The sequence below is a fragment of the Neomonachus schauinslandi genome, chromosome 4 (genome assembly GCF_002201575.2).
Source record: "Neomonachus schauinslandi chromosome 4, ASM220157v2, whole genome shotgun sequence".
In the NCBI taxonomy this organism is placed as follows: Eukaryota; Metazoa; Chordata; class Mammalia; order Carnivora; family Phocidae; genus Neomonachus; species Neomonachus schauinslandi.
Genome location: NC_058406.1, coordinates 78,033,460 through 78,047,775, shown reverse-complemented (window position 1 = coordinate 78,047,775; position 14,316 = coordinate 78,033,460). Strand labels below are relative to the sequence as shown.

At 35.6% G+C, this 14,316-nt stretch overlaps 1 protein-coding gene and 1 non-coding gene across 4 annotated transcripts in view; one reads left to right on the top strand and one right to left on the bottom strand.

Annotated features, from left to right (window-relative positions):
* The window catches only part of ABCD3 (ATP binding cassette subfamily D member 3), a 78,621-nt gene that overhangs the window by 53,897 nt on the left and 10,408 nt on the right, over positions 1-14,316 (bottom strand). For all 3 annotated transcript variants that reach the window (XM_021689954.2, XM_044914566.1, XM_044914567.1), the window contains exon 2: positions 3,505-3,541. In XM_021689954.2, coding sequence (XP_021545629.1) covers positions 3,505-3,541 — 37 coding nt within the window. The remainder of the gene's footprint in view (positions 1-3,504; positions 3,542-14,316) is intronic.
* On the top strand, positions 10,550-10,651 carry LOC123324722. Its single transcript, XR_006539991.1, has one exon. It is a non-coding gene; the product is annotated as a U6 spliceosomal RNA (small nuclear RNA).

The following is a 14,316-nucleotide window of genomic DNA, read 5'->3' as shown; positions in this document are numbered from 1 at the left end:
TTTATACAACAAAATCCTATAGAACAGTTAAATTAACTAAATCTACAACTATCAACATAGACATTAACATAGGATCTAAAAAATATGCTGAAAGAAAAGTAGAATGATACATATCATGATTCCACTTCTAAAATTTAATATGCAAAATAATTCTACCTATATTGTTTATGAAGATATACATACATACACATAACCCCATCAGTATAAAATATGCATGGGAATGCTAAATTCCCCATCTGAGTTTATAGTACCCCAGAAACCCAGCAGTGTTTACCTTTATATATTTTGAAATTTATATCATGTATACTGCCATCAAAATTAAGTATTTTTTAAATTTTATTTTATTATGTTAATCACCATACATTACATCATTACAAAATTAAGTATTTTTTAAATCAAGTCAACTATTTCTTTATACTGCTGTCTAACTCTATTAAATCTTCCTCTCCTTCCTAAATCTCATGTCTTGTGAAAAGTGTACCATCTCACCAAACATTATAAAAAATTTCAATGAAAAAAAATCCCTTTTGGGGTGGCTGGGTGGCTCTGCCGGTTAACCGTCTGCCTTCGGCTCAGGTCATGATCTCAGGGTCCTGGGATCGAGCCCCGCATCGGGCTCCTCGCTCAGCGGGGAGTCTGCTTGTCCCTCTCCCTCTGCCCCATCCCCCTCCCACTTGTGCATGCTCTCTCTGTCAAATAAAATCTTAAAAAAAAAAAAACCCTTTTTAAATGCCTCCCCTCATAAATAATACATTCACTACAGAAAAATTAGAAAATTCTGATAAGCAAAAAGTAAGGAGCCTATACCTACCATTTAGAGATACCAACTGTTAATATCTGGCACATATCCTACCAGATTTCATTTTAGCATATATGTGTATATGTGAACGTGTGTTCACTTCCTATAAATTTTGCAAATGTGGTATAAGTGTGCATATGGTATTATATCCTTTTTTGTCCAAAATTTAATCTAACCTAAAGTTATCTTGCTCACACTATACAATGAGCAAATAAGTATATGCTAAAAAAAGTTGCACAAAAAAAAAGAATAAAAAAAATCAGTGAATGAATTTAGCTATACTAACAAGTTTTAATGATGTCCTAGAACTTGAAGATTTGCTAATATATAGATAGTAGATATAACTAAGATAATTAAGGCTTGATTACTCAGATATAATTTAGTGAGAGATTATGAAGATGGAGATATGACAGACAATAAGAAAAGCATACCTTGTCCCATTTTTTAAAGCCAGAGAGAAAGATCACAGAAACCAAAGAACAGAAATTTTGGTAACAATCTCCAGGATACTCAGAGAATAGACATTATATGGAGGATTTGGAAAGATTTAAGAGACACTAATCACTAGAAGCTGGCAGGAGTTTCCTAGTAATAAGTTATGTCTAACTCTTCCCATTTTCTTCTTTTTTAGGGATTTTATGCTAGTATATTAACTGACATGTATATTGTAAGCTTCACAGGGGTAGGGACTTATATTTATTATCTGCTACACACCCAGAGCCAAGACCAATAACTAGGCATATATGAAGGGCTCAATCAATACTTGTTGAGAGGCTGACTTAATAAATGAATTAATAAATTAAGGAATTTGATGTTTCTTATAAAATTACTGTGGCCCTTAATAAAGAAATATGAACCAGATTTTGCTATAGTTGGATATAATCATAGCCAAATAAACCATACCAAAAATAAGCAAACAAAGATTAAGAGATGCCAGAGTAATTTCCTTACTCCTTTACACAGTCAATACTATCAGCAATTGTGAGGAAAAAAAGAGAAGGCCAATTTAAATTATGGATAATGCCTTCTACCTAACATACTAGATGTTAGAATTACATTCAAAATTACACTAACAGTACAGACATACTACAGTATAGACTAATAGTACAGATCCAATAAGCTGCCGCATATAGGAATAAATTAATGTTTATTCAAAAGAAATCAATTGAGTTACCATATGACCCAGCAATTCCATTCCTAGGTATACCCAAAAGAAATGAAAACACAGGTTCACACAAAAACTTGCACATGAATGTTCATAGCAGCCTTATTCATAATAGCCTAAAAGTGAAAACAACCTAAATTTCCCTCAACTGATAAATGGATAAATGTGGTAAATCTACACAAAGGAATATTATTTGGCAATAAAAAGGAATGAAGTACTGATACATGCAACAACACAAATGAACCTTGAAAACGTCATGCTAAGTGAAAGAAGACAGTCACAAAAGACCACATATTACGTGACTCTTTTTATATAATATATCTGAAATAGGCAAATCATAGAAACAGAAAGCAGATTACTGGTTACTAGGGGCTAGGAAAAGAGGGTAATGAGGAGTGATTGTTAATGGGTATGGAATTTCTTTTTGGGGAGATGAAAATTTTCTCAAATTAGTTAGCCACACAACTCTGTGAATATACTAAAACCACTGAATTGTATCTTTAAATGGAAAAATTTTATGGTCTTTGAATTATAGCTCAATAAAGCAGTTACTGAAAAAGAAAGAAGGAAATCAACTGATGAATACAGATGTAGGCAATCTGTCAACAGAGTTGTTCATCAGAAAGATACCTGAAGGTTATAATTTACCATAACTCAACTCAATGTAAACAGCAGTTAGGGCTAAAGAAATAAAAGCGATTTTAGGCTGAATTTCAGCAATATGGCTTTCATAACAAGATATGTAATAGTGCTGCTGTATTCCATGCTAGTCAGAGCATATCTGGACAACTATGTTCTAGTCTAAGAATAATATGTAGAGAAACTAACCAGTATAGGTCCAGAAGAATGTATACAGAATTGAAAAAGGATTGGAAACCATGACAGGTTAAGAAACACTTGAAGGAATGAGGGGTTGCTTAGCATGGAAAAAAAGACTCAGAAGATACAACTATCTTCAAACAATATGAGAGGCAATTAGAGAAAATAAAGTAGGCCTGTCCTGTGTGGCTACAAAAGACAAAATAGAATCAATCACTAAGAGGGCAGAGGGAAAGATTAATCCCGTCATGGGCTAGAACTAATACACTAATGGTTGCCTCCTAGGTGGTACTTCTCATCAAATGAACAGATTCAAGTAAATACTAGAAGTCACCTATCAACGAATCCTATTTCAAAAAGAATTGCTATAATACACAGTGGAGTAAAGATAATAGTTAAATTCCCTTCTAATTGTAAAATTATATGATTTTATCCTAATTCAAAATTATGTAACAAGGGGTGCCTGGGTGGCTCAGTCGATTGAGCCTCTGACTCTTGGTTTCAGCTCAGGTCATGATTCCATGGGTCCGGGATTGAGCCCCTAGTGGGGCTACGCATTCAGTAGGGGAGTCTGCTTGAAGATTCTCTCCCTCTGCCCCTCCCCTTGCTCGCGCATGGGCTCTTTCTCTCTCTCTCAAATAAATAAATCTTCAAAATTATATAACAGAATAAATAAAATAAATACATGAAATCCCAAAGAGTCGAGTAGTTAAAATTTTACCTCATTGTTCTGTAATGGTGGTTTTCCATTTTTCTTACTGTAGAGAAAAGAAAAGAGAGCTTTATTTGCAAACTATTCCCATCATAAAAATTATTTGAAGATATCAACAGAATATACCAAATTCTCCAAATAAGTTCCTTCTTTTTCATATCATACGGAGATAGAATATATTAAGTATAATAGTCTGGTTGCCCCTTACTCAGTATAATTTACAGTAAGTGCTCAAAAAAATATTAACTACTATATCAAGCATTAAATTAGTAATTTTTAATACACACACTCATTTTACAAATTTCCCCATGGAGAGGTGGAGTCTATTTCTCTATCTTTGAGTTAAAGCTTGGCCATGTGAACTGCTTCAATGGGATACTAGCAAACTGATGCAAGCAAGGGCTTGAAAAATGTTTGTGCATTGGGCCCTCTCTCTTGCTGCTGGGTATCTTCTCCTAGCCATGTGAGCAATCCCAGGTTAGTTGCCTAAAGGAGGAAAGACCATGCGTCATTCCACATTACAGATAAAAAACTGGCTTGGTAAGTGGTATTGTTCATGCTACTCAAAGTGATTAATTTGGCAATTGTACCCAGGTCTTAACCACTAATCCAGGTTACCTCCCTAAACAATGTAACAACCAGGCTTAGGTTCTTTTTATAACACACTACCACAGCACCCTATAATTCTATACAACATTGATCACATTTTAAATCTCCTGTTTGATTGGTATTTCCTCCCAGTAAATGAGTTTCATGAGATCAGGAGCTACTGCACGTTGGTCTCTCCAAAGTAGACATGAGGTGGTGCTTGTATCAAAATGTTTACTGGGGATCAACACCTATGAAAGGAAGGTAAGGAAAGCTGGAACAGTGATGCAGGCCCAGTAAAATTTCAATCAATCAGGCAGGAAGCCCTGTAGCAAGTACTGTCCATCAGAGTGCTCTGTGAGGGGTTGAAACAGCTAGGTCTTTTTACCTTCATCTTGCTCAGTCTACAAATCCATGCTGCTCCAGGGAGGTCATGAGCTCAGGGGAGGTGGCTCTGCAACTAAGGCAGACCCTAAGGTGTGGCCAGAAGGGGTTACTTGGTGATCCAACTCCTCTCGGCTGGACAGTAGGCCCTTCTTCGAAGCAGAATCAGGGTAGCACACCTTCATGTCTACTCTTGGGGGCATATATTATTCAACCCTCTATGTTCAACACTTAGTTGAGCTCCAATAATCTATAGAAAGAACACTTTCAGTAATAAGATACCAACCAGGTCACTGAACAAGGCTAGAAAGCCAAACTTAATTACAATTCAGGAGATGCTCTTATTCTAAGAGTGCTTGGGTCTATCATTTTTTTCTATTTTTAGTTGTATTACAGGATTGTTTCTCTGTTTTAAAGTTTTTATGAGATTGTAAAACTGTTTCAGAAAATGCCTTTACATATGTTCAGGCATGTGCAGTTAATTATGAGCCCCTTTTATAAGGCTTTCTGAATTCCTCTTTTTAAGGAATTCTTTAATGTTTTCATGGATGTTCTCAATATTGAAGACACTAGCTATATAAATATATGTAGATTATTTAGGATAAATTAGAACAGTATGCTAGAATCCTAATTATTGGGTTGCATTTTTTCACTGGAAATGTCATGCTAAAGACCAGAGAGAAATTAATTTATTTTCAAAAACATGATCTACTAGTAGGCAGATTCAATTCTAACAAACATTCAGTATTTTCCTTTTCTTGATTTTTATCCTGTGAAATTAAAAATGGCTAGACAACAAACAGACACATCTTCTACTCTGTGTATTTCTTTTGGCTACCAAAAAGATCAATTTATCGCTAAATACATTAAAATAAAGGTGTTCAACATGTTCAAACTGTATTACTGATTTGCACACTAATGGCAAGATGTTAGCTGTAATATCTAAACAATCATTAATCATTAGTTGCCTTGTTACACTTCAAGGTATAACAAAATTCATTTAAAGATAATACATATATTACATGTTAAATAAAATTTTTATTAAAATAGCTATATTTCCCCAAACAAAAAATTTAGTAAGGAAAGTAGCACTGTTTTATATTTTGGAAAATCTCATTAACGTCTGACTTAATAGAAGAAAACTGGGTTCTCATATGAGAGTCTGTATTCTTTCTATCTATTGTGATAGAAATAAACAGGGATAGGTTCATAATTGTGGATATTCTATCTTGAAACTATAATGTTACAGTGCAGTCTGAACGCTATCAATGAACTTTTTTGTACCCTATACAATAAAATCCATTGGTCTATATTACACTTTCAACGGATCTTTTTTCCACGCAAAATTTTGTAATATGCATTAATCTGCTGGAAAATAATGATTCAGGATGCCTGGGTGGCTCAGTCAGTTAAGTGTCTGCATTGGGCTCAGGTCATGATTCCAAGGTCCTGGGATTGAGTTCTGCAGGGACAGAGTTCTCAGCAGGGAGCCTGCTTCTCCCACTGCCTGCCACTCTCCCTGCTTGTGCGCTCTCTCTCTGACAAATAAATAATAAATAAAATCTTAAAAAAAAAAGGAAAATAATGATTCACTAAGTTGTGTAGTAGACTTTCCAAATGTAATATATTGTACTATGCAATATTTTTTAGAATTACATTTGTTAATACTGCCACCTATCTCATCACAAAAGTCTTAACCATTGGGAAGCTATCAAACTCATGGTGGTAGAGACAAGTTTTCCAAATTCTAATCTTCACTTGAAAGCTTAAATTGTAACATTAGCAATAAACACTGCTGTTTTTTCTTGAAGGCACTACAAGAGAATGTCTGCAATATTCAAGGCCAAATAACTACAGTTATTTAGTCATTCTTTCAAGTAAAAATGATGTTCCACAAAAAAAAAAAAAAAAAAAGTGGCTAATTTGGCTCAAATTCAAACAACTACAAGTGCATTCCCTCAAGACAACCTCTGCATTTTGGTATACTGCAAGAAGTGCTTTGTGCTGACTTCTCCTTTTTGTTTGGCAAACACATTATTAAAAAAGACAAGACCAATAACCAACTATTTATAAAAAAATATAGGAGGGAAGGAATTTATCCAAGAAATGGAAGATCAGGGTCATATCTGAAAATCAATCCATAATTCATCCATATTAACAGTCTAAAAAAAATAACCATATGATCATATCAATAGATATACAGAAAAGGCCTTTGACAAAATCTAACACCTATTCATCATAAAAACGCTTATCAAACTAGGAATAAAAAGGAACTTCTTCAATCTGACAAAGGACATCAACAGAAACCTATGGCTATGGGGCGCCTGGGTGGCTCAGTCGGTTAAGCATCTGCGTTCTGCTCAGGTCATAATCTCAGGGTCCTGGGATTGAGCCCCTGTCTGGCTCCCTGCTCAGCGGGGAGTCTGCTTCTCCCTCTCCCTCTGCCTCTCCCCCCACTCGTGCTCACACTCTCACTCTCTCTCTCTCTCAAGTAAATAATCTTAAAAAAAAACACAAAAAACCTACAGCTATCATCATACTTATTAATGAAAGACTGAGTCTCTGTGATCCAGAATATGGCAAAGACCACAACTCTCACCACTTCTATGCAATACTACTATTGGAAAACACAGTGCAAAAAGGTAAGAAAAATAAATAAAAGACACACAAATTGAAAGGAAGAAGTAAAACTATCTTTATGGCAGACTCTATAAACATCTATGTAGAAAATCCTAAGGAATCTATAAGAAAGCTAAGTGAGTTCAGCCAGGTTCCAAAATAAATCATCTATACACAAATATCAATTGTATTTCTACATATAGGAAAAGAATAACTGGAAATTGGAATTTTAAACATATCATTTACAAAAGCACCCAAAATATTAAATATTCCACAATAAATTTGGAAAGAAAAAGATGTGCAAGACCTACATGCTGAAAACTACAATACACTGCATGGGGCACCTGGGTGGCTCAGTCGTAAAGCATCTGCCTTCAGCTCAGGCCATCATCCCAGGGTCCTGGAATTGAGCCCCACATTGGGCTCCATGTTCTGGGGGAAGCCTGCTTCTCCCTCTCCCATTCCCCCTGCTTGTGTTCCCTCTCTCGCTGTGTCTCTGTCAAATAAATAAATAAAATCTTAAAAAAAAAAAAAAAGAAAGAAAGAAAACTACAATACACTGCAGAGAAATCATAGATGACTAGATAGAGAGACGTATCATGTTCATGGATCAGAAGACTCAATATTGTTAACATGTCAATTCTCCCCAAATTGATTTAGAAATTCAATGCGATCCCAATCAAAATCCTATCAGGCTTTTTTGCAGGGAGTAACAAGGTGATTTTAAAATTCATTTATAGGGATGCCTGGGTGGCTCAGTCAGTTAAGCGTCTGCCTTCGGCTCGGGTCATGATCCCAGGGTCCTGGGATTGAGCCCCGCATCGGGCTCCCTCTGCCTGCTGCTCCCCGCCCCCCTCTCTGACAAATGGATAAAATCTTTAAAAAAAAATTCATTTATAATTGCAAAGGACCTAGAATAACCAATAAATTTTGGAAAAAAACAAAGTCAGAAGAATTGTTCCTCATTTCAAGGCTTATCATAAAGCTACAATAAACAAGAGAGTGTGATACTAGAGTACAAATATAGATCAAAGGAACAGAAGAGTCCAGAAACAGACCCACACATATATAGCCAATTGATTTAAGACAAAGGTGCTAAGGCAATTCAATGGGGAAAGAATAATCTTTTTAACAAATGGTACCAGATCAACTAGATAGCCATATGTAAAAAAAATTAACCACAACACTTACTGCACACCATATACCAAAAAAAATTAATTTGAAGTGGAACACAGACCTAAATGTAAGAGGTAAAACTATGAAAGAGAAGAAAACAGGAAAAAAACTTTGTAACCTTGAGTTAAACAAAGATTTGTTAAATAGGACACACAGTACAGGTTGCACCAGAAAAAAAAAATAAATCAACAAATTGGACTTCATCAAAATTTTGCTCTTCAAAATACTATTAAGAAAATATCTGTAAAACATACATCCATGAAAAACCTTATATTCAGAATACATAACAAACTCTCACAGTAGAATAAGACAATTCATTTAAAGATTTAAATACACTGTGCCAAAGAAAACGTATGGATGGAAAATAAACACATGAAAAATGCTCAACTGTTTCCTTAGTTCTTAGGAAAATGAAAATTAAGACCACAGTGAGAAACCACCGCATACAATCAGTAGAATGGCTCAGATTAAAAAGACTGATCACACCAAGAGTTATCAAGGATGTGGAACAACTGGAATCTTCCATACTGCTAATGGGAATATAAAATGATACAAACACTTTGGAAAACAGTGTGGCAAGTTTCTGAAAAAGTTAAAGATACAACTCCCATACAATCCAGCCATTCCACTACTAAGTATTTGCTCATGGGACATGAAAGTATATGTCCATAAATAAACTCTACACAAATGTTCATAGCAGCTTTAATAGTCAAAACCTGGGAACAATCCAAATGTTCCCCCACAAGCAAATGGATTAAAAAATTGTGGTATATCCATAAAATGTATTCAACAATTGAAAAACAATTGATAAACACAACATGGATGAATCTCGAAAGCATTACGCCGACTGTAAGTAGCTAGACAAAAACATGTATAGTGTATGATTCCACTTATGAAATTCTAGAGCAACCAAAACCAATCTGTAGCTATAGGAAGCCAATCAGTGGTTGCTGCAAGCTAATGGCAGGGAGAGGACTGACTAGAAAGGGGCCACAAGGGAACTCTGGGGTGATAAAATGTTCGTTACCTTGACCGTAGTAATTGTTTCACAGGTGTTACATGTCAAAACTTACCAAGTTTTGTACTTTAAATATCAGTTTATTGTATATCAATGTTTCAATAAAGTCATAAAACTTTAAGAACTGTGTAAAGAAAGAGGAGGTATTAGAAACCATCAGCTCCAAACTGATGCCATGAAAGGCAAAGATCATTTTCCTCAGGTTTCACAAACAATATACACCCTGAGGGACTAGAGGACAGTGATTCCGTTAACTACAAAAAGAATAACAGCAGTAAACACATTTAAGGGAAATAATAACTGGATTCATTGTAAACTTGTTCAATTTCAAGTCCCAGTGAGATAACTATATGGAATCAAACAGAAGACAATTTTGTAAAAGTTTAGATTTGAAGTACAAGAGTAGAGATGTTAATTTGAAAGGCATTAACACGACAATGATGTGGACATACAATGATATATCTCGTTTGGGAAACAAAAACATGGCATCTGAAATGTGAGTTTTCCATCCATTTATTAAAATGCTGTACTAAAAATTTTAGAATGTGCTCATAAGGAACTCGGTTTAAGTTGTTCCCTGAATATTGCTCCCAGGCACTGTAAGAGGCAAACTTTCCTCTTAAAAGTATGTTTACTATAAGCCTCAAAATTATCCCTAGAATTTTAAATAAAATATCCTGACCATAATCAAAAATAACCAAGCACACAGCAAACTAAACTCCATAAACAGGAACCAGCAGAAATTAAAGAAAACAGAAGGAGACCCAAGAAGATTTCAGATGTTGGAATTTCCAAAAGCATCCTATAAGACAATGCAGACCGTATTTAAAGAAATAAATACACGAAACAAAAGTTATCTACCAAAATAAGGAAATTATATTAAAAAAGAGAGAGAGAGACCTAAGAGAACCAAACAGAATTTTTTTTTTAGCCAGAAGGTGGAAGGGGGAGGGGCAGAGAGGGAGAGAGACAATCTTAAGCAGGCTCCATGCCAAGCACAGGGCTCTATCTCACAACCCTAAGATCATGACCTGAGCCGAAATCAAAGAGTCCACATTTAACTGACTGAGCTACCCAGCACCCCAGGGCCAAGTGGAACTTTAAAAAATAACACATACAACAAGTGAAATTAAGTATTTAATAGTTTTAGTAGATTTCACACAGCCAAAGAGACAACTAATAATCTAGGAGCTAAATCAGAATTTGCTATCCGGAGTGTAGCAAAAAGTAAACAAAAAGATGGAAAACAAAGAAATAAAAGTAAGAGAATGCTCACTTCATCAGCAATGTACTAAAATTGGAATGATACAGAGATTAGCATGCCGCCCCCAGAAGGATGAAACACAAATCTGTCAAGTGTTTAAAAAAAAAAAAAAAAAAGTAAGAGACAGTGGTTATAATGAGACTATCTTAGTTGGTGTCCAGGAAGTATAAAGAAAGAGAACAAGGCATAGATAATGGCTGAGAATATTCCAAAATGGAAGAGACACCAATCCACAAAGTCAAAAAGGTCTAGTGAATCCTTAAGCAGGATAGATAAAAATATCCACACTTCACCAAGTCAGAGTGAGCTCCAGAAAAATTAAAGATAAAGATAAATCCTTAAAAGCAGCTAGAGAAAAAAGACCCATTACCTTCAAAGGGGCAACAGCTACAAACTGATAGCTGACCTCTCAATATCAGTAATGGAAACCAGAAGATGGGAGAATCAAATATTCAACGGACAGAAAGAAAATCACACTTTCATGAATGAAGGCAAATAAAGACATTATCTGACAAAATGGAGAAAGTTCATTATCAGATTTGTACTAAAGGTCATATTGGTGGTGGCAGGGAGGGTGATTCCAGTCGGAAGGTAGAGGTTGCAAAAATGAATGAAGAGCAACCAAAGTAGTAAATATCTAGTTAACTCTAAATGAGTATTACATAAAACAATAGTAATGTCTTTTAGTACTTAAAACAAACAAACAAAAAAAACCCCACTACAACAAATGCAAATAAATCAGGAGGAAACTAAGTGGAGCCACTGCTCTAAAAGTCATTTTACTGCTTAAGAGGGGGATGAAGTATTACTGATTAATGTTTAGACCTAAAAATTTTAATACATGTTAAAATTTCTAGGGTAACCAGTAAAAGTAAAGTAAAATAAAGAATAACTTCCAGGGGCGCCTGGGTGGCTCAGTCAGTTAAGCGTCTGCCTTCGGCTCAGGTCATGATCCCAGAGTCCCAGGATCGAGCCCCGCATCGGGCTCCCTGCTCAGCGGGGAGTCTGCTTCTCCCTCTCCCTTTGCCCCTCGCCCTGATCATGCTCACATTCTCTCTCTCAAAAAAATAAATAAAAATTAAAAAAAAAAAAAGAATAACTTCCAAACTACAAGAAGGAGTAAAAATAAAATAATGAAAAAAGAAATAACTACAAAGCAATTTTGCTGTTTAATCAACAATAAGAAGAAAAAAAATACAAGAAAAATTCCCAAATGTTTGGAAATTGTGGTAAACTAAATATGAGACAAATTCTTTGTGTTTCTCCTAAAAAGGAAGAATCTATTTTCTCATCCTTCAATCTGGGCCAAGCTTGTGACTTGCTCTATCCAAAAGAATGTGGCAGAAACCTTTTTGCTTTTACTTTTGCCTCTTGGAATGCTGACCTGAGACTACAAATGAGGAAACTGGTATAGTCTACTAGATGATAAAAAGTCACTTAGATGAGAACCAAGGCACCCCAGCCACCAGCTAGCACCATCAGCCAGATATGAGTGAAGCCATCTTAAACCTTCCCCCGTGTAGCCAATCCTCTAGTTGAAAGCAGCCTCAAGCAAACCCAGAACAAAACCAGCACAGGCACTGCCCAGCCACCCACAGAATTGAGGGGAGAAATAATTACTTTAAGCTACTAAATTTTAGGGTAGTTTGTTATGCAACAATAGATACCTGACATATATAAAGAGATAAACTTGTGAAAAGTCATAGGTCAACGAAAAAAATTTTTGAAATGTATGATATACACATCAAATGATACGTTTACAAAATGGTATAGTTTATATATCAAAAAATCTGTGCTGCAACTAAAGCAGTGCTTAGAGAGAACTTTGTAACCTCAAATGCATACTTTAGAAAAGAAAGGCTGGAAATTCATATCACTCTCAGAACACTAGAAAAATAAAATTAAGCGAGGAAAGTGTAAAGAATAAAAGAATACAGAGGCAAGCAAAAAAAGAAGGAAATAACAAACAGTAAATAGAGGTAAAGTAAAACTGAAAGCTGGATTTTTGAAAAAGCTCACACATTTTTACAGACTTACGGCAAGATTGATTTAAAAAAAGGAAGGCAATCATACATTAATCTACAGATTAAAAGCAAGCCTCATCAAAATCCTAACATGCTGGGCGCCTGGGTGGCTCAGTTGGTTAAGCGACTGCCTTCGGCTCAGGTCATGATCCTGGAGTCCCTGGATCGAGTCCCGCATCGGGCTCCCTGCTCGGCAGGGAGTCTGCTTCTCCCTCTGACCCTCCTGACCCTCCCCCCTCTCATGTGCTCTCTCTCTCAGTCTCTCTCTCAAATAAATAAATAAAATCTTAAAAAAAAAAAAAAAAATCCCAACATGCTGATCCTAAAATTTATAGAATAGTTGAAAGAGTTGATAACCAAGGCACATTTTATATTTTGTTTATAAGATCCACTGCATTCATAAAATAAGGTTCCTCCAAAGCATCTATAAAAGAGAGAGCATTAAATAGGTATTTACTTATAGTAAATCAATAGGTTAATAATGACACTTAAGGGAACTCATTGGTAACCTTCAGAGAATAACAAGGAACTAATGGATTATTTTAAAAATTGGTAAAGTAAGAACAAATATCTATCCTACCTTTCCTAATTGAACTGTACCACTGGGTAACCAAATAGTAAATGAAGAAAAGTTTCTTTTTTTTCTTTTTTCATTTATTTATTTATTTGACAGAGAGAGACACAGCGAGAGACGGAACACAAGTAGGGGAAGTGGGAGAGGGAGAAGCAGGCTTCCCGCCGAGCAGGGAGCCCGATGCGGGGCTCGATCCCAGGACCCCGAAATCATGACCTGAGCCGAAGGTAGATGCTTAATGACTGAGCCACCCAGGCGCCCCAAAAGTTTCTTTTTATGGAAGCATTCCACCTTATAAATGAAGAATAACAGAATTAAAATATCACTATTTTGTAAGCCCTAAGAAACAAAAATTCACTGATGCATCAAGCAACAGTGGCTGCTAAAAATCACAAAAAGAGAAACAACCAGACACTACATACATCTTCATGGAGAGTATACCACATCAACACCTAGGAAGTATTCTTGTCCAAAAAAATAAAAAATAAATCAAAGCTTTGATAAAGCTTTTAGATCCAACAACTCAATTATAGGAAATACAGAGAATGAAGAAAAAGTATGCAATCAGCATAACCTAGATGGCAGAATCTGTATGGGTCAAAATACTTGATTGTTTCAACAAACTGTAAGAAAGAAAGGGGAAAAACAAATGCAAGCAGGCCATGAAGATTAAGAGAAACAAATAAGAAAACACACAACTAAATTATAGTGCTTAGGAATGCACATTTGGACAATAAAATTAGAAAGAAATGTACAGATGCAATTACTATAGCAGTCAGGACAGCAGTTATAGCAAGGGAGAAGGATGGGCTCTGACTGGAAAGGGGCACATGGAAGACTTGTGAGGTGGCAGGCAAAAATTTATTTCTTGACCTGTGTAGTAGTTACAAGGTTGTTTATTTTAAAAACTAAAAAGTCATTAGGTTATGTATGTTTTTATGTAGTTTCCTTCATTTGTGGTAAAAAGGTATTAAAAATCTTAGAATATTTCACCATGACTCTAACATTTTAATATCAACATACTACCACAAAATTTTAACAATTAACTTTGCGTTTAACATAAAACTTTTTTTTTTTTTTTAAGATTTTATTTATTGGGCGCCTGGGTGGCTCAGTTGGTTAAGCGACTGCCTTCGGCTCAGGTCATGATCCTGGAGTCCCGGGATCGAGTCCC